This window comes from Nerophis ophidion, linkage group LG17 (assembly GCF_033978795.1).
Source record: "Nerophis ophidion isolate RoL-2023_Sa linkage group LG17, RoL_Noph_v1.0, whole genome shotgun sequence".
Lineage (NCBI taxonomy): Eukaryota > Metazoa > Chordata > Actinopteri > Syngnathiformes > Syngnathidae > Nerophis > Nerophis ophidion.
Genome location: NC_084627.1, coordinates 41032774 through 41058713, shown reverse-complemented (window position 1 = coordinate 41058713; position 25940 = coordinate 41032774). Strand labels below are relative to the sequence as shown.

The 25940-nt window shown below is 44.3% G+C and overlaps 1 protein-coding gene across 1 annotated transcript in view; it reads right to left on the bottom strand.

The window, feature by feature from the left end:
- Nucleotides 1-1870: 1870 nt before the first annotated feature.
- The window catches only part of snx30 (sorting nexin family member 30), a 35710-nt gene continuing 11640 nt past the window's right edge, over nucleotides 1871-25940 (bottom strand). The window contains exons 3-9 of the mRNA XM_061876973.1: nucleotides 23263-23373; nucleotides 23027-23185; nucleotides 22438-22627; nucleotides 14816-15015; nucleotides 11038-11127; nucleotides 10739-10891; nucleotides 1871-5027 (exon numbers count right to left, since the gene is read on the bottom strand). Coding sequence (XP_061732957.1) covers nucleotides 4941-5027; nucleotides 10739-10891; nucleotides 11038-11127; nucleotides 14816-15015; nucleotides 22438-22627; nucleotides 23027-23185; nucleotides 23263-23373 — 990 coding nt within the window. The 3' untranslated portion in view covers nucleotides 1871-4940. The remainder of the gene's footprint in view (nucleotides 5028-10738; nucleotides 10892-11037; nucleotides 11128-14815; nucleotides 15016-22437; nucleotides 22628-23026; nucleotides 23186-23262; nucleotides 23374-25940) is intronic.

The following is a 25940-nucleotide window of genomic DNA, read 5'->3' as shown; positions in this document are numbered from 1 at the left end:
CTGCGTGGTCGGTAGTAGTGGGTTTCAGTAGGTCTTTCAAATAGTCTGCCCACAGAAGTTGGGAGACAACACTGGACTCGCCAGCACCAAGCCTCGTGCACAGGAAGTCCAGACAGCGTGACTCGAAGAAATCCCTGAGTGGAAGGTTTTTTTCGCCATTGATCTAGCGTTTACCAGACCAACTCTGGCAGGAGATGAGACCTGGGTATCAGCACACCGGTAAACCCAGCACAGCAACTTTAAGTTCGGAGGATTCACCCCACGTTGGCGGTGCGGTTGCGGCCCATCCAGGATCTCTCATCGGGGAACATTTCCAGCACAGTATAACCCGGTGGATGCACGGAGGACCAGAAAGCCGGAAGATCACGCCAAGAGTACTCTTGGCTTTACTTGCTGGCCACCACGGGTGCCACTGCGGGTGCCACTACGGGTGCCGTGGCGACGCTTCCGCCAAAAGTGCAGGGCTGGAAACCAGAAACAGTGAGATGGCAAGACATTTGGACAACCGAGAACAAAAGAAAAGTTATTTTTTGACAGGTGGTCGAAAAACCAAGTTATTGGCAATTATACACCAGCAGAGACTCAAATGCTGTAACGGTAAGACAAAATCAATAAAAACTGAAACCAGACAGAGCGGTAGACGGCCAGCCACACACGAGGGTGGCGAAATGGGAAAAATGCCTCGAAAAACCTGGAATTTTGGGAAATCTTAGACTTTGTCAAGCGAAAGCCTGCGATTCCCGAATAGGCTGAACAGTTTCAAGTTGGAATGTTTGAATGGGAGGAAAAATGTGGAAGGTAGAGCGCGCCAAAATCTGGAGAAGAAAATAATAGATGAATTTTGGTGTAGAAAAGCATGTGAATGTTTGGCGCATTCACACAATAAAACAGCTTCCACATATTATTTATACTTCACACATTGCAAGCTCTCATCTTTTTGTGTTCCTGTCAGGCATGACTCTCACCGCTCTGCAGCTGGCTCTGAGGTTCTGTGCCCTGGTCTAAAACCCCACCTTTACTGGATCTGAGGTTCTGTGCCCTGGTCTACATCCCCAACTTTACTGGCTCTTAGGTTCTCTGCCTCCAATTGTTAAAGATTTAAATAAAGCTTTGTGTATATATGTATGTATAGTTGGACGGAGGGACGGGCGGACGGACGGACGGACAGACGAACAGACCGACGGACAGACTGACGGACAGACCTACAGACCGGCCGACGGACAGACCGACGGACAGACCGACGGACAGACCGACAGACCGACAGACAGACCGACAGACAGACCGACGGACAGACCGACAGACAGACCGACAGACAGACCGACAGACAGACCGACAGACAGACCGACCGACAGACAGACCGACCGACCGACAGACAGACGGACAGATATGACCAGTTGAATATGAAATGAATTTATTTTGTTATTGGTCCAATATATCCCAAAATAATTTGAGGTAAAGATAATTGCATCGAAACAACATCAATATACAAGCTCTGTATATATTTATATACTGTGACAAGATGTACAATATGTATAAAAAAAACTAAGTAAGTTAAATTGATCATCTTTCTCTTGTGATTCCGATGACGACATTTGGGCTTATTTGTTTTACATTTCAACAAAACAAAAATCTTTACACTTTCATGAGTCATCTTATTATTTGTGGGTTGAACAAAACTAACTGAGGTTAGTTCCCACGCTTAGATCAAGCAAGAAAAGATTCCACGGAGCTTCACATTGGCTTGGAGAACATGCACAAAACATCTTTTTACAAATATATTAGCTTAGTGTTGTTATTGCAAATGTTCCCTGTCATCCTAAAGAAAACGAGTAACTCAAGCTGTCAGTTTGGGAGAAATGAGACAAGACAATCAAAGTAAGTAAACAAGCTGTTTTTTGTTTGTTTTGCACATACAAATAACTTCTGCATTTATACATTGCATTGAAAGATAGGGTCAACCTTTGCGTTGTTTATATAATAACTATGCTCTTAATTGTGGAGAATAAAGCAGATCTGGAGGGCTGTAAAGTCCAATCACTAAGACCCAAGTGAGCATTTGCTTTGTATGTGATGATGAAACAACCTTCAGCATCCAACATGAATAGAAATAAAGTGAAACACTGACAAAGTTATTAGAGTTGGCAATGCATGTGTGAGCTATCTAAAGAGATAAACAAGACATGTATCAAAATTCCAGTCTTTATATACAGTATATATTTACTATTGTGGTGTGCGCTAGTGAATATTTCACTTAGGATATTATACTTTATGGTTTCTTTAAATTAATTTAAAAATAAACTGGAAATATTTATAATGACATGTACTTTTTATAAAAGGGTATTCAACAACGGAACAATACAACTGACATGCATTGGCAAATAAAAAATAAAAAAACCCTCAAAAATGGCAGTTCTCTTGTTGGCCGCTAGATGTCAGTGTTTGATCAAAACTTCAACATCTGATTGAGGATCATTTCCCTTCATCCACAGATGACATGAGAAACCAGACAAGATTCTCCAGTTAGCAAAAGTGATTTAGTCTCCCAACTAATGGAAGATGGATGCCTCCCCTGATGGAGCACAGCCTTTACGCCTCAGTGGTCTTAGCTGAAGGCTGCGGTCTCACTGAACACATCTGACAGACAACTGCGGTCTCACTTAACACGTCTGACAGACAACTGCAGTCTCACTCAACACGTCTGACAGACAACTGCGGTCTTACTTAACACGTCTGACAGACAACTGCGGTCTCACTCAACACGTCTGACAGACAACTGCGGTCTTACTCAACACGTCTGACAGACAACTGCGGTCTCACTCAACACATCTGACAGACAACTGAGGTCTTACTCAACACGTCTGATAGACAACTGCGGTCTCACTGAACATGTCTGACAGACAACTGTGGTCTCACTGAACATGTCTGACAGACAACTGTGGTCTCACTCAACACGTCTGACAGACAACTGCGGTCTTAATCAACACGTCTGACAGACAACTGCGGTCTCATTCACCACGTCTGACAGACAACTGCGGTCTTACTCAACACGTCTGACAGACAACTGCGGTCTCACTCAACACGTCTGACAGACAACTGCGGTCTCACTCAACACGTCTGACAGACAACTGCGGTCTTACTCAACACGTCTGACAGACAACTGCGGTCTTAATCAACACGTCTGACAGACAACTGCGGTCTCATTCACCACGTCTGACAGACAACTGCGGTCTCACTCAACACGTCTGACAGACAACTGCGGTCTCACTCAACACGTCTGACAGACAACTGCGGTCTCACTCAACACGTCTGACAGACAACTGCGGTCTTACTCAACACGTCAGACAACTGCGGTCTTACTCAACACATCTGACAGACAACTGCGGTCTCATTCAACACGTCTGACAGACAACTGCGGTCTTACTCAACACGTCTGACAGACAACTGCGGTCTCACTCAACACGTCTGACAGACAACTGCGGTCTCACTCAACACGTCTGACAGACAACTGCGGTCTTACTCAACACGTCTGACAGACAACTGCGGTCTCATTCAACACGTCTGACAGACAACTGCGGTCTCATTCAACACGTCTGACAGACAACTGCGGTCTTACTCAACACGTCTGACAGACAACTGCGGTCTCACTCAACACGTCTGACAGACAACTGCGGTCTCACTCAACACGTCTGACAGACAACTGCGGTCTTACTCAACACGTCAGACAACTGCGGTCTTACTCAACACATCTGACAGACAACTGCGGTCTCATTCAACACGTCTGACAGACAACTGCGGTCTTACTCAACACGTCTGACAGACAACTGCGGTCTCACTCAACACGTCTGACAGACAACTGCGGTCTCACTCAACACGTCTGACAGACAACTGCGGTCTTACTCAACACGTCTGACAGACAACTGCGGTCTCATTCAACACGTCTGACAGACAACTGCGGTCTCATTCAACACGTCTGACAGACAACTGCGGTCTTACTCAACACGTCTGACAGACAACTGCGGTCTCACTCAACACGTCTGACAGACAACTGCGGTCTCACTCAACACGTCTGACAGACAACTGCGGTCTTACTCAACACGTCTGACAGACAACTGCGGTCTTACTCAACACATCTGACAGACAACTGCGGTCTTACTCAACACGTCTGACAGACAACTGCGGTCTCATTCAACACGTCTGACAGACAACTGCGGTCTTACTCAACACGTCTGACAGACAACTGCGGTCTCACTCAACACGTCTGACAGACAACTGCGGTCTTACTCAACACGTCTGACAGACAACTGCAGTCTCACTGAACACGTCAGACAGACAACTGCGGGCTCATTGAACACGTCTGACAGACAACTGCGGTTTCACTCAACACGTCTGACAGACAACTTCTTCCAAAGTTGAAAACAGATTTGTCAAGTAATCGGACATAACTGGACGGAAAAAAAACCAACAAATGTTTGGACTTGTAGAGAACAATCTTGAGCAATTAAGGTGGGGGTTGATTGATTTTCAGGAGTTGTTTGTAAACAGAGTTACTTTGTCACGCTGAAAGTAGAAAAGACTGACACATACCTTCTTAGCTTGGCAACTGTTAGCAGGTGAGATGAGGTAAGAAAGAAAGGAATGGAGCAACAACTTCAAAAACAATGTCTCTTCTCTCATTGGTCCCAAAGTAACTTCCATCAAGGAAAAAGTCCTCAGTCATTATTGGGGTGACAAAAAGAAAAAATGCTTCAGTCTGTCCCACTGGGTTGGTCCTCAGTCTGTTTGTCCTTCAGGACTTGGCTGGTCCTCAGTCAGTCCGTCCTTCAGGACTAGGCTGGTCCTCAGTCAGTCTGTCCTTCAGGACTAGGCTGGTCCTCAGTCAGTCCGTCCTTCAGGACTTGGCTGGTCCTCAGTCTGTTTGTCCTGCAGGACTTGGCTGGTCCTCAGTCTGTTTGTCCTACAGGACTCGGTTGGTCCTCAGTCTGTTTGTCCTGCAGGACATCAACCAGCGACTCCCACGCGGTTTGGCACTAAAAGGTAAAGAAGTTCACATAAAACATCATCTTTCAAATACATAAGTCAACCAAGTGTTAGTGCTATTCAACTGAATAATGGTATCATTTTAAGTATGGAAGACCTTAATCATCATCATTTTTTGTATTCCTTTCATGAAAAAGCATAAATAAAAGCCACGTACAGTTCACACTTTCACTCTTTTTTTGTTTCTTATACATTTCCATGACCGTCACATCTTCACTTCACCAAATGGACTTTTGGTTATTAAAAAAAAAAAAATCGTATTTCTTTAATATCACTGAATTAATTCAGAGAAATGTAGGTTTTGAATAATCATTATTATTATTGTCAGTAGAATGATTATAAACAACATTTCTGTCTGGTACCATTGCTGCGTTCCATTTACATCAGAAGTTGTAAGTCAGAGATAGGAATGTTGTAATATAGATGGACATCCACCTGAGCTACTGTTGTGCTTGCCTTGTCTTAATAGAAACAACTTATATTTCAACCAGATGAATACACGTACTTTACCTACACTAACATAAAGTGCCCTTCATGTAAAACTGCCATTAGACTTCCATATTAATGTGGGGCCACATAATTAGTTTGAGAGCCCAGCCCTAAATAAATAATCTAGACATAGTCATATTTTAAATGAGTATTTGAGAAGCCATTTGAGACATTTGTGATTAAAGGGGAACATTATCACAATTTCAAAAGGGTTGAAAACAATAAAAATCAGTTCCCAGTGGCTTGTTGTATTTTTTGAATTTTTTTTCAAAATTTTACCGGTCTCGGAATATCCCTAAATAAAGCTTTAAAGTGCCTTATTTTCGGCTCTCTGCGAAGACACTGGCCATTTCCCTGTGACGTCACACAGTGCTGCCAATGTAAACAAACAATGGGAATACCACTGCAAGATATAGTGACATTAGCTCGGATTCAAACTCGGATTTCAGCGACTTAAGCGATTCAACAGATTACGCATGTATTGAAGCAAATGGTTGGAGTATGAAAATATTGAAGAAGAAACTGAAGCTATTGAGCGAATAGTTATTGACGCTATTCATAGCCATAGCATGGCCGAATAGCTGCGTTAGCATCGCCGGTAAAATGTGCGGACCAAACGATCAGGACTTTCGCATCTTTTGACACTGGAGCAACTTAAATCCGTTGATTGGTAAGTGTTTTTTTCGCATTAAATGTGGGTGGAAGGAAACGTAATATAGTTGCAAATGCATCTACAGGTTATCCATACATCTCTGTTCCATGTCTGCTTTAGCACCGCCGGTAAATAGCATGTTAGCATCGATTAGCGTAGCATGTTAGCATCGATTAGCTGGCAGTCAACATCAACAAAACTCACATTTGTGATTTCGTTGACTATCGTAGCTAATGCATTTCCAGGTTATCCATACATCTCTGTGCCATGTCTGTCATCGCCGGTAAAATGTGGAGACACTCCCGTACATTCAATGGGTGTCTGGCGGTAGACATTTTCGCATCTTAGGGCCAGTGGTGCAACTTGAATCCCTCCCTGTTAGTGTTGTTACACCCTCCGACAACACACCGACGAGGCATGATGTCTCCAAGGTTCCAAAAAATAGTCAAAAAAACGGAAAATAACAGAGCTGAGACCCGGTGTTTGTAATGTGTTGAAAATGAAAATGGTGGGTGTGTTACTTCGGCGATGTCACATTCTGACGTCATCACTTCCAGCGCGATAAACAGAAAGGCGTTTAATTCGCCAAAATTCACCCATTTAGAGTTCGGAAATCGGTTAAAAAAATAGATGGTCTTTTTTCTGCACCATCAAGGTATATATTGACGCTTACATAGGTCTGGTGATAATGTTCCCCTTTAGGGGCTATACAAATGAAATGTGATTGATCGTGAAAATATGACAGACGTGTTCTAGTGTTTTCAAGACCGTAATCAAAGACCCTAGCAGTGGTTCTGAACTGGTTTAGCATTCATTCACAACCTAATGAGACATTTTACAACTCAAGTATTTACAAAATCTTACATTTAGTGCAGTTTGAATTTCTGGTCATGCAAAATAACAAGCAGCAGTTAATTCGATGAAAGAAAAGCTTTGATTTATATGTTGCTTTAATTTATGGTTGAATGAGTAGGCCTAATAAAAATCTATTAAATCCAGACCACATAGTGTGCCAGGAACTTTCAATCTGTGGACATAGTTTCCCACAATGGCAACAATACAGTGCACATAAGAGGCGTTCGTGTGTGTGTGTGTGTGTGTGTGTGTGTGTGTGTGTGTGTGTGTGTGTGTGTCTTTTATCACCGTGCACATGTGTTGAACTCCACATACTAAAGCAATGGTTTGATGCCAATAAACTATCAATTAACCTAAATAAAACAAAATATATAATTTTTGGAAATAGGAAAAATAAAGCGTCATATAAGAATTGATGATATGGAGATAGAAAGGGTGTATTCAATAACATTTTTGGGAATCTACATAGATAATAAATTAAATTGGAAACTGTACATAAATATACTTAAGACAAAGATGGCAAAAATTATTGCTGTGTTACATACAATTAAAAACTCTGTAAATCAAAAGGCTCTTAACATGTTATATAATTCTTTCATACTCCCATATCTTACTTATTGCGTTGAAATCTGGGGTAACAATTAAAAATCAAACATCAACTCTATATTCTTACTTCAAAAGAAAGCGATTAGAATTGTAAATTATGCGAATTATCATGACCATACCAATCCTAGTTACTGCCGTTGTGTCCTTGGGCAAGACACTTTACCCACCTGCTCCCAGTGCCACCCACACTGGTTTAAATGTAACTTAGATATTGGGTGTCACTATGTAAAGCGATTTGAGTCACTTGAGAAAAGCGCTATATAAATATAATTCACTAATTCACTTGTGTTCATTAAATTAAAAACATTAAAACTGCACGATCTTGTTGACCTCAATACTACTATTGTGGCTTACAAAGCTCATAACCACATGCTGCCTGGGAGTCTACAAGTGAGATTCAAACCCAGAGAGAATCCCTATGACCTCAGAGGTTCAGCTCTCTTTCAGAAAGCAAAAGTAAGAACGGGCTTAAAAAGTAGATGTGTTTCTGTTAGAGGAGCTCAACTGTGGAACAACTTGGATGATTCCTTAAAATGTTCCAGTTCCATTCACACATTTAAAAAACATTTTAAGACCATTGTCTTGAAAAAATATATCACTCTTGAATCAACATTGTGATTAATGTTAATTAAAAACTAAACGTGAGATATAAATAATAATGAAAGTATAAGTGTTTGTATATATAGTATATAATTGGTGCAAAGGTTTAATACGTGTGCAAGGATATTTCACATGCCTTTACTGTGTATATAATTGAACTATGTTCATGTTGTGTATAATGTGTATTCACAATATGCTGTGCAAAGGACATTTCAAATTTGCAGAATTTTATATTTATTTTGTACTTGACATTGCTTATAGGGTTAGGCGCAATAAGTTTTCAACTTCAGCCTAAACCCTTTCGGTCTGCAACATTTTTTTTTCTTCTCATTTTCAATCAATGTATGTTGACCGAAGAACAATAAACTTGAAACTTGACAAGTGCAATTTCAATGTTGATGATGTACATTTGTTCAAAAAATGAATGAAGGACATAGTCGGCAGAAAAATCTTTAACTATTTTCCCTACAATCTGCACCGAGGCTCGGAAGTGTGATTACACGATTTATCAAACAAAGTAATTGATAGATGACTAAAATGATTGATAGCTGCAGCACAACACTTGTTGAATGAACATTTCAGCATTGATAAGTTGAAAATGGTTTGAAAAAAAAACAGTGTGTAAAGGCGTTGCATAGTTAGATTTGTTACGTGTATCTGCTTTTAATGGTAAGATCGAGCTCTTGGTTTACTGCACGGGAGCCATATTGGTTTGGTGGGCCACCACTTCCTTTACGTGTCTCAATACAACCTTTTGGAAATACAGCAAAATGATATCACATAAAAATATGTTATTCTAATTAATAATGCCACAGATGTGGTATATGTATACATTCTTAGAGCATTTTTAAAGAAAATCTTATCATCCATTTTTTACCGCTTATTCCCTTTGGGGTCGCTGGTGCCTATCTCAGCTACAATCGGGCGGAAGGCGGTGTACACCCTGGACAAGTCGCCAGCTCAGCGCAGGGCCAAGCAAATTAGACGGTGATGTCATATTGACTAAGCCCTTACCACCACCACAGGTATCTTGGCCATTGGGGGGCAATCCTGTAATGTATGAATGGATACTATGTACACAGCCTATTTTCTGCGCACTATTGACTAGTGATGCACCACAAATGTGGTCGCTGAAACAAGACTTTGATCGCTGGATGTGGTGATGACGGAAGTAAGGTATGGCCTGGAGCATGTCTGCCATGTGGACCTACTTTCATATATCCCACATATACCCGTTGACGGCCATCTAGAAAATGTGCAAATACTAAGAGGACACTGGCAGCTTTGAAGGAGAGAAAGGAGAGTTGGAGCAGCAAGTGTGACATCATGCATCCAGCAAAAGAATGAAAAGATCTCCAAACACCAGCACATGGATTTCATTCTTTTTATGACGCCGCCACGGGCTCGTGCGTGGCCATCTTTAACTCTATTCTGTTGGTTTCTACTATGCATGAGTCTTCCAAACTTGCCAGGGAACTTAAGACTTCCTTTTATCTGCCTTGTGTGGCCCAAAACAAAACAAGGTGCCTTAAGTAGTGTTTTCAGAACAAACAAGGTGTCATGATCCGCTACTTTAATCATGTCATGTTCTGGTTTGGTTCTGTTTTCTGTCTTGTTATTACAACCTGTTTAGTATTTGACGTCCTTAGTTCCTGGTGGCACTTCTTGTTTTGTTTCCGTTGCCATAGTAACGTATTGTGTCACCTGGCTTCTGTCTTTCTCGCGCACCTGCCTTGTGTTTTTTGTCGCGCACCTGCCTACTAATTTCTGCCTCTATTTAAGCCTGCCTTTTTGTTCACTCATCCTCGCAGTCTACTGTGACGTTTCGCTGGCATTGTGGTGATGCGGATGCGTTCTCTCAAATGTGCAGTCGGATAAGACACAGCGTAAAGGGTAAGAAATGATTTATTTGTAACTAAGAAACAAACTAAGAACAGAAATACTTTGCACAAAGGCACTAACAACAAAACCAAAAGAACTAGCATGTGAGCTAGAAAAAAACAAAGAGGCTAGCATGTGAGCTAGGGAAATAAACAAAGGAAGGAATAGCGTGAAAGCTAACGAGTTCAAAAGGATTTACCACAATGTTCGAAATAAACTCAAACTCAAACAATGAGGGATAGCGACGTCACCTGTTGCATCGAAGCAAGTTGGGACTGCGAGACCGAATGACTAACAGGGGCAGTCTTAAATGGCGACAGAAATTAGGAAGCAGGTGCGCAAGAAAGACAGAAGTCAGGTGACATAATACGTTACTATGGCAACGGAAACAAAACAGGAAGTGCCACCAGGAGCTAAGGACGTCAAATATTAAACAGGTTGTAATAACAAGACAGAAAATAGAACCAAACCAGAACATGACATGATCAAAGTAGCGGCTCCTTATATTTCTGCACTCTCCAAGTCAACCAAGACAGTCCAACTATATTTGATTGTGTTTTATCCACCCTGAGAGCACTTGGCATATCAGAAATATGTCAAAGCACTGATGAGGTGTACCTTCTCATAGTAGTTGACGTTTCTATCTGCAATGCCACTCAGAAGCTGCTTGAAATCCTGTCGCTTGTTGCCCTGCCAGCGCTCCCAGTCGGCCTTCAAGTCAGCATTGAAACACTCCATCTTGTCCTGGCAGCGCTCCACCTCAGCCGGCATCTATGGCGGGCAACACAGAAGGACTACTGCTAGTGGGAGCTACATGCTAAATGCTACAGCCACAAAAGACTCTTTGAGGTTACTGAGTATTAATACGGACTCGGTCCTGCAAAAACACAGCGGCCACAAGAAAAGGTGATGCTTACGGGCGTTTTGTCCTCTTGTTTGCGCAGTATGGCCGCTTCCAGGCGTCCCTCGTACTCTGCCTGACTTTGGTCGCGTTTCTTCAAAACGTTCTGAAAATCCAGCACAAAACCTTTAGGTATATTCGCTACTTTTGAGCCTCTGAAAAAGTCAACACTGTTGTTGTTGTTGGAGTTTTTTGAAACAAGTTTGTTTGTACAGTGGTAGTGATGGGTCCGGCAACAGGTGACACAATACGTTACTATGGCAACGGAAACAGAACAGGGAGTGCCACCAGGAACTAAGGACGTCAAATATGTGCGTCGAGCTCATAGAGCAAAACCCTGTGTCGGTGCGCGTACGGCTTTTCGAAAGTCACGTGACCCATCATGAGCTGTTTCGGTCACGTGACCGATACGCGAACTGTGTCACACTGACGACTGCGCGCCAAACTCTGTTTATAAGGAAGTGCATCTGTCTACGAGATGCTGCTGACAACAGAATCGCCGCACTTCTGTTGTTGGTCATTTGTCATTTATCGTCGTCGGAGATCATTTCGGCCGTGTGGGAATATTTTGATCATATATCGGAAAAAAAGGTATTTGTGTTCATTTCCTTGTCGTTTCATCCTGTTCTCTCATAGTTTCTACTCGATCTGTTAGTAGGTCTGTAACGGTACGTGTTTATATGTTGAACAGTTTTGATAGCTCAGTTGGTAGAGTGGAGGGCTGTAGATGCTCATACTGAGTTCCTTAGGGCACTGGTTCAAATCCAGCTCAATGGATATTTTGTTTTTCCAGCTATGGGAATGAAGGAAGTAAGTAAGTGTGACATGGACGATAATTGTTGAATTAAAGGAAAAAAAAACAACTATCACTGTGAGTCTGCATTATACTGAAGCAGAATGAGTCGTTAGCGCCAGGCAAAATTGTAGAAATATTAACCAGAAAATATGAAAAAGCTGCTGATGGTGTGTTTGACGGAAAAGCAACTGGATGGAGATACCGTAGAAGTCCACTCTTTAAGGTAAATGCTGTATATTATTATTGCATTAGCGTTCTTTATAAAACTACCGTAGTTATTTGTGGTATATTTTATTGTATCTTTTTAAGTTTTTACCATGAATTGATTAACGTAGACCAAGTTGAAAAACTTATTGGGGTGTTACCATTTAGTGGTCAATTGCACAGAATATGTACTGCATTGTGCAATCTACTAATAAAAGTTCCAATCAATCAATCAACAGTGCGTATTCAGAGCGCATGTAAAAATAATAATAATAATAATAATTTCCAGTTCACAAGTATCCCTCATTCACAACACGTTCTCTTAGATTTCCATGTTATGATACATGTTCACATTATTTATTGACTGTATCTAAAAAAGATAAAAATATATTTTTATTTAAATTAAGTAAAGTGAATTATATTTATATAGCACTTTTTCTCTAGTGACTCAAAGCGCTTTACATAGTGAAACCCAATATCTAAGTTACATTCAAACCAGTGTGGGTGGCACTGGGAGCAGGTGGGTAAAGTGTCTTGCCCAAGGACATAACGGCAGTGACTAGGTTGGCAGAAGCGGGAATCGAACCTGCAACCCTCAAGTTGCTGGCACGGCCACTCTACCAACCGAATTAAACCACCCAATGAAGGTATGAAATAATCCTAAATGAAATACAATGACGTGGTTTATATTATTGTATATACTACGCCAGGGGTAGGGAACCTATGGCTCTAGAGCCAGATGTGGCTCTTTTGATGACTGCACCTGGCTCTCAGATAAATATTAGCTGACATTGCTTAACACGATAAGTAATGAATAATTCAGCTGGTAATCACAGTGTCAAAAATAACGTTAAAAATACAAACCATTCTCATTCATTTTCATCCATCTATCCGGTTTCTACCACACCTGTTCAAGAAGTCGGATTAATGGTAAGAAGTATTTTATTTATTTATGTTATTAAAAAGAATAAGAGACGTATTATACTCTAAAAATGTTGATCTTTCTTAAAATGCACGCATGTTGTTGTATTCAATGTTAAAAAAATATACATATATGGCTCTCACGGAAATACTTTTATAAATATTTGGCTTGTATGGCTCTCTCAGCCAAAAATGTTCCCGACCCCTGTACTAGGTCATAAAATCAGTGTCAGTTGAGTCGGTCCATAGGTTGCCTGTAGGGATTTTTAATGTCCAGCAGATGTCAGTATTTAGTGACACAGAATCAATACAGTTTTGCAATGTGTGGAAACGCTACATGACGCCTCATCCACCCATCACTATAAAGTAGTACCTAAGTTATATTCTTGAACTAAAACTAAATCCTATTAGCGTCATACCGCACAAAAAATGTACGTCTGCATGCTGGCTGTGTCTTATAATTAAGTATTTTAGTAAATATAACCCCGGAAGACAAAATAATTTGTCTTGGTAGCGGTCAACCCCTGCAGGTCCAATCACAGGATTTGGAGAAAGGAGGGGTGAGCAGGGCCCAGGAAGGAGCCTCCTCATTGGCTGACGTGATATATACTGAAGCGTGTGTACAGTGCAAAGTTGTTTACAGTAAAGCACGGCTGGCGGCAACCCACCTGGAAAGATTAATACCTGCACTTGCTGTTATATCATGTACTGCTAAAAACCCCACAATGAGGAAATCAGGATTCTGTACATTAAAAAACCAAAGAGTCAAAACTCAAATGAATATCGGTGTGGCGTAGTCAAGATGGAGGCATTGCGGGCCAGTCTTGGACTAACTTTGCACCTGCAAGTGGCTCTTTTCCATCTAGACAGGTCATCTCATGTTCCATTTTGTGTCTATCTGTTAGCCTGGCGATGTTTGTTACCGATAGTCTGCAACTAAATACGAACTTGAGGACCCTTCTATGTGACTGCAGACCACAGCAAGCAAGGCGCGAGCACCTAAGTTAAAGTTAAAGTACCCATGATTGTCACACACTAGGTTTGGCGAAATTTGTCCAACCTCCAGCTCTTGTGCGTGATTTCGTGCACTTCCAAAAAGATGAGGAGACTGGGATGAGTATCGGCGAGGTCCACAGAGTGGGGGGCGGGATTTACAGTTTGAATTCTGCCTGGTGACACAAAATTCTAGTATCCCAGTTTTAAGAGTGCTGCAACTAAAGAGCGGTCTCTGAGCTAACTGTTAGCCCTTAGTTTGCAGGCAAACATTTTAGTAACAGGCATCATTGGTTGGCTTACTAAATGTCAAAGTCAACCTCTACATATGCTCTTACTCGCTAGCATTAGCTAATAGCTAAAGATGGATAACTTTGTTTTTCCAGCTATGGGAATGAAGGAAGTAAGTAAGTGTGACATGGACAATAATTGTTGAATTAAAGGAAAAAAAAACTAACTATCACCGTGAGTCTGCATTATACTGAAGCAGAATGAGTCGTTAACGCCAGGTAGAAATATTAACCAGAAAATATGGAGAAGCTGCTGATGGTGTGTTTGACGGAAAAGCAACTGGATGGAGATACCATAGAAGTCCACTCTTTAAGGTAAATGCTGTATATTATTATTGCATTACCGTTCTTTATAAAACTACCGTAGTTATTCGTAGTATATTTTATCGTATCTTTTTTTATTATACAGTATTTCTGATCTAATAATGTTTTTCTTTTGAAAAGGCATGCTGTATGTTAAAAACGGTGCTGATCTGCGGGGCCCAACACTACTTACAAAAATTTCAAGGCGAGGTTACAGTAGGAGTGTTTCCCTCATAGAAGCAATGGAACTGTTGAATTTAGGTACTACTGATATTCCACCTTCTCACCTTCATGGACTCGATGTAAAGGATGTACTCTCTTAGCACGGGCAGGATCTCCTGGCAGATGTTCTCACTAAGGTCGTCCATGGCCCCGCAGGACGTGGTCACAGAGCTGGCCACACCCTCCAGGGGACCCCGCAGCTCCTGTTCCGAGCCCGCCCAGCTGGAGTACATGGTGCTGTACTCACGCAACTCTGTCAGGTACTCTAGTGGAGAGGAGCACATTAGGGCTTGAAATCTAATTACCGTGAGTGATTCTTTGGCGTACCACTAGATGGAGGCCATACCACAGTTTGAAAAGCACTGTTAAATAACACAATCGACAAAAGATTTTGTGCTGATAAAAAACATTGATCTAAACACTGTCATAATAACCATATACTCATAATATACTTGGTATCCTTGCTGTTGATATTTGTATCGATCCGCCCACTTTTGTTTACATTCAAGAGCTTGGCAGTTAGCATGGTTTGTTCTATCCTCATATGGTGTTTAGTCCAGCTGTCCAGCTGCATTGCCGGCGATTAGGCACTGAGAAGTGGTCGTTAGAGATGGTGCTACATTGTGTTGAGGACACGGTCCAGTGAGTTGGACATCTACAACGTGTCATCAACATGCTTTATCACAAAGCTCTACTCTTAGCTTTTTCACTAGGATACTAAATCAAACTAATTCGTAGCACATAAAAAATTTTTGCAATATGAAAAAACAGTATATCTTTAAAACATGCTGTATAAATGCATATTCACTGAAAGTCTAACTTAAAACGGCCACAAACTGAAGGAGGTTTTTTAATCAGGAGAGCATTTTAATTTTTTTAAAAGCTTAGATTTTAGGGAATAATAAACAAACATAAAACCAGGAATGCAACCGATGCACGGTTGCAATGATGGATTTAAACATTTTCGAAAAAACCCCATCCATCCATCCATCCATCATCTTCCGCTTATCCGAGGTCGGGTCGCGGGGGCAGCAGCCTAAGCAGGGAAGCCCAGACTTCCCTATCTCCAGCCACTTCGTCTAGCTCTTCCCGGGGGATCCCGAGGCGTTCCCAGGCCAGCCGGGAGACATAGTCTTTCCAACGTGTCCTGGGTCTTCCCCGTGGCCTCCTACCAGCTGGACGTGCCCTAAACACATCCCTAGGGAGGCGTTCGGGTGGCATCCTGACCAGATGCCCGAACCACCTCATCTGGCTCCTCTCGATGTGGAGGAGCAGCGGCTTTACGTTGAGCTCCTCCCGGATGGCAGAGCTTCTCACCCTATCTCTAAGGGAGAGCCCCGCCACCCGGCGGAGGAAACTCATTTCGGCCGCTTGTACCCGTGATCTTATCCTTTCAGTCATGACCCAAAGCTCATGACCATAGGTGAGGATGGGAACGTAGATCGACCGGTAAATTGAGAGCTTTGCCTTCCGGCTCAGCTCCTTCTTCACCACAACGGATCGATACAACGTCCGCATTACTGAAGACGCCGCACCGATCCGCCTGTCGATCTCACGATCCACTCTTCCCCCACTCGTGAACAAGACTCCTAGGTACTTGAACTCCTCCACTTGGGGCAGGGTCTCCTCCCCAACCCGGAGATGGCACTCCACCCTTTTCCGGGCGAGAACCATGGACTCGGACTTGGAGGTGCTGATTCTCATTCCGGTCGCTTCACACTCGGCTGCGAACCGATCCAGTGAGAGCTGAAGATCCCGGCCAGATGAAGCCATCAGGGCTACATCATCTGCAAAAAGCAGAGACCTAATCCCGTGGCCACCAAACCGGAACCCCTCAACGCCTTGACTGCGCCTAGAAATTCTGTCCATAAAAGTTATGAACAGAATCGGTGACAAAGGACAGCCTTGGCGGAGTCCAACCTTCACTGGAAACGTGTCCGACTTACTGCCAGCAATGCGGACCAAGCTCTGACACTGATCATACAGGGAGCGGACCGCCACAATAAGACATTCCGATACCCCATACTCTCTGAGCACTCCCCACAGGACTTCCCGAGGGACACGGTCGAATGCCTTCTCCAAGTCCACAAAGCACATGTAGACTGGTTGGGCAAACTCCCATGCACCCTCAAGAACCCTGCCGAGAGTATAGAGCTGGTCCACAGTTCCACGACCAGGACGAAAACCACACTGTTCCTCCTGAATCCGAGGTTCGACTATCCGGCGAAGCCTCCTCTCCAGTACACCTGAATAAACCTTACCGGGAAGGCTGAGGAGTGTGATCCCACGATAGTTGGAACACACCCTCCGGTCCCCCTTCTTAAAGAGAGGGACCACCACCCCGGTCTGCCAATCCAGAGGTACCGCCCCCGATGTCCACGCGATGCTGCAGAGTCTTGTCAACCAAGACAGCCCCACAGCATCCAGAGCCTTAAGGAACTCCGGGCGGATCTCATCCACCCCCGGGGCCTTGTCGCCGAGGAGCTTTTTAACTACCTCAGCGACCTCAGCCCCAGAAATAGGAGAGTCCACTACAGATTCCCCAGGCACCGCTTCCTCAAAGAAAGACGTGTTGGTGGGATTGAGGAGGTCTTCGAAGTATTCCCTCCACCGATCCACAACATCCGCAGTCGAAGTCAGCAGAACACCATCCGCACCATACACGGTGTTGATAGTGCACTGCTTCCCCTTCCTGAGGCGCCGTATGGTGGTCCAGAATCGCTTCGAAGCCGTCCGGAAGTCGTTTTCCATGGCTTCCCCGAACTCTTCCCATGTCCGAGTTTTTGCCTCCGCGACCGCTAAAGCTGCACACCGCTTGGCCCGTCGGTACCCGTCCACTGCCTCCGGAGTCCTATGAGCCAAAAGAACCCGATAGGACTCCTTCTTCAGCTTGACGGCATCCCTCACTGCTGGTGTCCACCAACGGGTTCTGGGATTACCGCCACGACAGGCACCAACAACCTTGCGGCCACAGCTCCAATCAGCCGCCTCGACAATAGAGGTTCGGAACATGGTCCACTCGGACTCAATGTCCCGCACCTCCCTCGTGACATGTTCAAAGTTCTCCCGAAGGTGTGAATTGAAACTCTCTCTGACAGGAGACTCTGCCAGACGTTCCCAGCAGACCCTCACAATGCGCTTGGGCCTGCCAGGTCTGTCCGGCATCCTCCCCCACCATCGCAGCCAACTCACCACCAGGTGGTGATCGGTAGAAAGCTCCGCCCCTCTCTTCACCCGAGTGTCCAAAACATAAGGCCGCAGATCCGATGACACAACTACAAAGTCGATCATGGAACTGCGGCCTAGGGTGTCCTGGTGCCAAGTGCACATATGGACACCCTTATGTTTGAACATGGTGTTTGTTATCGACAAACTGTGACGAGCACAAAAGTCCAATAACAAAACACCACTCGGGTTTAGATCCGGGCGACCATTCTTCCCAATCACGCCTCTCCAGGTTTCACTGTCGTTGCCAACATGAGCGTTGAAGTCTCCCAGTAGGACAAGGGAATCACCCGGAGGAGCACTTTCCAGTACTCCCTCGAGTGTACCCAAAAAGGGTGGGTATTCTGAACTGCTGTTTGGTGCGTAAGCACAAACAACAGTCAGGACCCGTCCCCCCACCCGAAGGCGAAGGGAAGCTACCCTCTCGTCCACTGGGTTGAACTCAAACGTACAGGCTTTGAGCCGGGGGGCAACCAGAATTGCCACCCCAGCCCGTCGCCTCTCACTGCCGGCAACGCCAGAGTGGAAGAGGGTCCAGTCCCTCTCGAGAGAACTGGTTCCAGAGCCCTTGCTGTGCGTCGAGGTGAGTCCGACTATATCCAGCCGGAACTTCTCTACCTCGCGCACTAGCTCAGGCTCCTTCCCCCCCAGTGAGGTGACGTTCCACGTCCCAAGAGCTAGCTTCTGTAGCCGAGGATCGGACCGCCAAGTGCCCTGCCTTCGGCTGCCGCCCAGCTCACAATGCACCCGACCTCTATGGCCCCTCCTATGAGTGGTGAGCCCATTGGAGGGATGACCCACGTTGCCTCTTCGGGCTGTGCCCGGCCGGGCCCCATGGGAACAGGCCCGACCACCAGGCGCTCGCCATCGTGCCCCAACTCCGGGCCTGGCTCCAGAGCGGGGCCCCGGTGACCCACGTCCGGGCGAGGGAAATCTGGGTTCATTTCGTTGTAATTCCATAGAAGTCTTTGAGCTGCTCTTTGTCTGATCACTCACCTAGGACCTGTTTGTCTTGGGAGACCCTACCAGGGGGCATGAAAACCCCCAGACAACATAGCTCCTAGGATCATTGGGACACGCAAACTCCTCTACCACGGTAAGGTAGCAGCTCAGAGAGGAGCATTTTCGAAAAAAAAAAAAAAAAAAAAACCATGTCGAAAAAACCATGTCACGGAAAGATATTTGGAAAGATGCCAATAAGCCCTTTAGATGCATTAAGAATAAACTGAGTCAATGAAACATCTTCAACAGATTGTATATTTCATCCTATCAGTTGTTTAAAATGGGTACATTAATTAGCAAGTTATATATAATGTCAGGCAGTTGAATTAACTATTATTAATTTACTGTGTGAGGGGCTCCAGCTCCACCCCCCTATGTGCATGGTGCAGGAGGGAGGGACACACACAAACTATTAGTGCACACAGAGCGATCTGTGACACAACCACTTGTCCATTTGGTTATGGTTTAAGTTTATTTTAAACATAATATACAGATGGCGTAAAAGTTTTCTCAAGTTTGATCAAATTTGGATGGATCTATTTTAGGAGCAAAATGCTCATTGAAGGGCTCAAATCTATAATCGCACTAGTGCTACTTTTTTTCCCCCCCATACTCGCACAGCCTATTTTTATTCGCAAATGTGAGTGCATGCTTTTCAGATAAATTGGATGAAAATATTAATTACCTGAAAGACTTTGAAAATCACGGAAATCATGTTGAAAATATTATTTATCAACATTAGAATTGAATAAAGTTTTTTTCTTTAAAAACATATGTGTTTTTAACCATGTACCCAGACTTTGTGGACAACCTGTATATAATTTATATGGTATATTGTCTATATTGTGCAACATTAGAACAAACTATTATTTATCCAAACATCAGTTGGCAACAATGAGAAGAAGGATAAGCTTGCTGAGCCAACAGCGGACTGAAGTTGAAAAGATAAACTTACAGCACAGAAGTAAAATGTTGTGCTGTTGGTGTTGCTTCCTGTTTCACAATATCAAATGGGTGAAAAGCTAACTTCCTGACTTCAGATGCAGACAGCACAACTCATCTTGCTGGGCTGAGCACCAGCCATGCATGGAAAAACAGACATGAAAAGACAAAAGATTTCTGAAATATTCTGACATTTTCCCTATTTGTTGCCTGGTCCTTCTTAAAACATCTCTTTATGTTCCACTAAGGTCTATGTGTCACCTCAGAGGTTAAACACAAACTGTTCACCGAGCACACACGCATAAAAATAAGTTAACAACTGTTAACATTTAGAGTAACAAATGTCAGTTTGTTATGTTTTTGTTGCAATTTGTGTTTGGTGTCAGAGACACAATCAGTCAGCCCTTCACCGGGTCACCTGACAATCAGTCAGCCACCTCACTGGGTCACCTGACAATCAGTCGGCCCCCTCACTGGGTCACCTGACAATCAGTCGGCCCCCTCACTGGGTCACCTGACAATCACTCAGACCCTCACTGGGTCACCTGACAATCAGTCAGCCCTTCACTGGGTCAACTGACAATCAGTCGGCCACCTCACTGGGTCACCTGACAATCAGTCGACCCCTTCACTGGGTCACCTGACAATCAGTCGACCCCTTCACTGGGTCACCTGACAATCAGTCAGCCCTTCACTGGGTCAACTGACAATCAGTCAGCCACCTCACTGGGTCACCTGACAATCAGTCATTTCCTCACAGGGTCACCAGACAATCAGTCGGCACCCTTACTGGGTCAACTGACAATCAGTCCGCCCCTGACTGGGTCACCTGACAATCAGTCAGCCCTTCACTGGGTCAACTGACAATCAGTCAGCCACCTTACTGGGTCACCTGACAATCAGTCAACCCCCTCACTGGGTCACCTGACAATCAGTCGGACCCCTCACTGGGTCAACTGACAATTAGTTTGCCCTTTCTCCGGGTCACCTGACAATCAGTCGGCTACCTCACTTGGGTCACCTGACAATCAGTCATCCCCTTCACTGGGTCACCTGACAATCAGTCGGCCCCCTCACTGGGTCACCTGACAATCATTCGGCCCCTTCACTGGGTAACCTGACAATCAGTCGGCCCCCTCACTGGGTCACCTGACAATCATTCGGCAACTTCACTGGGTAACCTGACAATCAGTCGGCCACCTCATTGGGTCACCTGAAAATCAGTCGGCCCCTCATTGGGTCACCTGACAATCAGTCGACCCCCTCACTGGGTCACCTGACAATCAGTCAGCCCCTTCACTGGGTCACCTGACAATCAGTCTGCCCCCTCACTGGGTCACCTGACAATCAGTCATCCCCTTCACTGGGTCACCTGACAATCATTCGGCCCCTTCACTGGGTCACCTGACAATCAGTCGGCCACCTCACTGGGTCACCTGACAATCAGTCGGCCACCTCACTGGGTCACCTGACAATCAGTCGGCCACTTCACTGGGTCACCTGACAATCAGTCGGCCACCTCATTGGGTCACCTGAAAATCAGTCGGCCCCTCATTGGGTCACCTGACAATCAGTTCACCCCCTCACTGGGTCACCTGACAATCAGTCAGCCCCTTCACTGGGTCACCTGACAATCAGTCTGCCCCCTCACTGGGTCACCTGACAATCAGTCATCCCCTTCACTGGGTCACCTGACAATCATTCGGCCCCTTCACTGGGTCACCTGACAATCAGTCGGCCACCTCACTGGGTCACCTGACAATCAGTCGGCCACCTCACTGGGTCACCTGACAATCAGTCGGCCACTTCACTGGGTCACCTGACAATCAGTCGGCCACCTCACTGGGTCACCTGACAATCAGTCAGTCCTTCACTGGGTCATCTGACAATCAGTCAGTCCTTCACTGGGTCACCTGACAATCAGTCAGCCCTTCAGTTGGGTCAACTGACAATCAATCATCCCCCTCACTGGGTCACCTGACAATCAATCATCCCCCTCACTGGGTCACCTGACAATCAGTCAGTCCTTCACTGGGTCACCTGACAATCAGTCAGCCCTTCAGTTGGGTCAACTGACAATCAATCATCCCCCTCACTGGGTCACCTGACAATCAATCATCCCCCTCACTGGGTCACCTGACAATCAGTCAGCCCCTTCACTAGGTCTCCTGACAATCAGTCGGCCCCCTTACTGGGTCACCTGACAATCAGTCCGCCCCTCACTGGGTCACCTGACAATCAGTCAGCCCTTTAGTTGGGTCAACTGACAATCAGTCAGCCACCTTACTGGGTCACCTGACAATCAGTCAACCCCCTCACTGGGTCACCTGACAATCTGTCATCCCCTCACAGGGTCACCTGACAATCAGTCGGCCCACTCACTGGGTCACCTGACAATCAGTCGGCCCCCTCACTGGGTCACCTGACAATCAGTCGGCCCACTCACTGGGTCAACTGACAATCAGTCGGCCACCTCACTGGGCCACCTGACAATCAGTCGGCCCCCTCCCTGGATTACCTGACTGCTCTTTGAGGATTCGCTGAGCGATGCGGTCGATGGTCCCCAGTTTCTGGCTGAATGTGTCGAGGTACTCTCCCATGGCGCAGAAGTCTGGAGGCCGTGCCCGCAGCTTGTATCCTGCGGCCACGTGCTTCACTGACTCGCCCACTTTGGTGAGCAGTGCCAGGCCTTGGCGCTTGTTCAGGTCCTGTAGACACATCATGGACGAGAATGGGTTTACATGTAATATTTCACTGCTTGTAATTTTCTCCTGAGATGAGAGGATCCATTCATTGGATTTCCTAACACTGTGATCCAGGAGCGATGCTCCAATAGGGACATTGCAATGTGACCAAGAGCCACGGGACCAAATTGCATGTGACAAGAAAAGGGAAGATTATCTGGACAGTTTTGATAGACGACCACTTTATAGCCTTGAGAGAGGTCATTTGTCTACTTGTGCTGGGAAAGTCAGCCAAATGTATTTGAGATTTGCATCCTTACTACTTCACCGTTTTTACTGCATCAGCAGCAGACTGATTTATCGCTGCAGCTGACATCCACAAAATAGTTTTTCTTGAATGAAAATGGATTGCGGTGGCCTCACCTTGGCAGACAAAAAAGCGTTAAGATGTGGATTGAAGGAGAGGACCGGGTGGTCTGCAACCCGTTTGAGGAACTTATCCAGCGCTTTCATGCGCGTTTCCACAAACTCTTCCGAAAAACGATCCACCACGCCCTTCATCACAAACTTCTCTGGTAAAGGCTAGAGGAGGAGGAGAGGAAGGATAAATGATGCTGTTATATGGCAGCGAGGAGAACACTGTGGATGCGGTCACCTACGGGGATGAGGTGGGTGGGCTGGCTGTCCTCCAGCTTCATCCTCAGCCAGTCGAAGTCTTGATATCGTCGCCGCACGCAATAATCGGGCAGGTGAAACTCCATCCGTGTCGTCTTGTGGGAAAATACACATGTTGCATCATTAGCCACTTGCTGTTAAAATACACATGTTGCACCATTAGCCGCTTGCTGTTAAAATACACATGTTGCACCATTAGCCACTTGCTGTTAAAAACACATGTCGCACCATCAGCCACTTGCTGTTAAAAAACACATGTTGCACCATTAGCCACTTAAAATACACATGTTGCACCATTAGCCACTTAAAATACACATGTTGTACCATTAGCCACTTGCTGTTAAAATACACATGTTGCACCATTAGCCGCTTGCTGTTAAAATACACATGTTGCACCATTAGCCATTTGCTGTTAAAATACACATGTTGCACCATTAGCCGCTTGCTGTTAAAATACACATGTTGCACCATTAGCCACTTGCTGTTAAAAACACATGTTGCACCATCAGCCACTTGCTGTTAAAAAACACATGTTGCACCATCAGCCACTTGCTGTTAAAAAACACATGTTGCACCATTAGCCACTTAAAATACACATGTTGTACCATTAGCCACTTAAAATACACATGTTGTACCATTAGCCACTTGCTGTTAAAATACACATGTTGCACCATTAGCCACTTGCTGTTAAAATACACATGTTGCACCATTAGCCACTTAAAATAAACATGTTGTACCATTAGCCACTTGCTGTTAAAATACACATGTTGCACCATCAGCCACTTGCTGTTAAAAAACACATGTTGCACCATTAGCCACTTAAAATACACATGTTGCACCATTAGCCACTTAAAATACACATGTTGTACCATTAGCCACTTGCTGTTAAAATACACATGTTGCACCATTAGCCACTTGCTGTTAAAATACACATGTTGCACCATTAGCCACTTAAAATAAACATGTTGTACCATTAGCCACTTGCTGTTAAAATACACATGTTGCACCATTAGCCACTTGCTGTTAAAATACACATGTTGCACCATTAGCCACTTAAAATACACATGTTGCACCATTAGCCCCTTGCTTTGAAAATACACATGTTGCACCATTAGCCACTTGCTGTTAAAATACACATACTGCACCATCAGTCGCTTGCTGCTAAAATACATATGTTGCACCATTAACTCCTTGCTGTTAAAATACACATGTTGCACCATTAGCCACTTGCTGTTAAAATACACATGTTGCACCGTTATCAACTTAAAATACACATGTTGTACCATTAGCCACTTGCTGTTAAAAACACATGTTGCACCATTAGCCACTTAAAATAAACATGTTGTACCATTAGCCACTTGCTGTTAAAATACACATGTTGCACCATTAGCCACTTGCTGTTAAAATACACATGTTGCACCATTAGCCACTTAAAATACACATGTTGCACCATTAGCCCCTTGCTTTGAAAATACACATGTTGCACCATTAGCCACTTGCTGTTAAAATACACATACTGCACCATCAGTCGCTTGCTGCTAAAATACATATGTTGCACCATTAACTCCTTGCTGTTAAAATACACATGTTGCACCATTAGCCACTTGCTGTTAAAATACACATGTTGCACCGTTATCAACTTAAAATACACATGTTGTACCATTAGCCATTTGCTGTTAAAATACACATGTTGCACCATTAGCCGCTTGCTGTTAAAATACACATGTTGCACCATTAGCCACTTGCTGTTAAAAACACATGTTGCACCATCAGCCACTTGCTGTTAAAAAACACATGTTGCACCATTAGCCACTTGCTGTTAAAATACACATGTTGCACCATTAGCCACTTAAAATACACATGTTGTACCATTAGCCACTTGCTGTTAAAATACACATGTTGCACCATTAGCCACTTGCTGTTAAAATACACATGTTGCACCATTAGCCACTTAAAATAAACATGTTGTACCATTAGCCACTTGCTGTTAAAATACACATGTTGCACCATTAGCCACTTGCTGTTAAAATACACATGTTGCACCATTAGCCACTTAAAATACACATGTTGCACCATTAGCCCCTTGCTTTGAAAATACACATGTTGCACCATTAGCCACTTGCTGTTAAAATACACATACTGCACCATCAGTCGCTTGCTGCTAAAATACATATGTTGCACCATTAACTCCTTGCTGTTAAAATACACATGTTGCACCATTAGCCACTTGCTGTTAAAATACACATGTTGCACCGTTATCAACTTGAAATACACATGTTGTACCATTAGCCACTTGCTGTTAAAAACACATGTTGCACCATTAGTCACTTGCTGTTAAAATACACATGTTGCACCATTAGCCACTTAAAATACACATGTTGCACCATGAACCACTTAAAATACACATGTTGCGCCATTAGCCACTTAAAATACACGTTGCGCCATTAGCCACTTAAAATACACATGTTGCACCATGAGCCACTTAAAATACACATGTTGCACTATGAGCCACTTAAAATACACGTTGTGCCATGAACCACTTAAAATACACATGTTGCACCTTTTCCACTTAAATAACATGTTGCGCCATTAGCCACTTAAAATACACATGTTGCACCATGAACCACTTAAAATACACATGTTGCGCCATTAGCCACTTAAA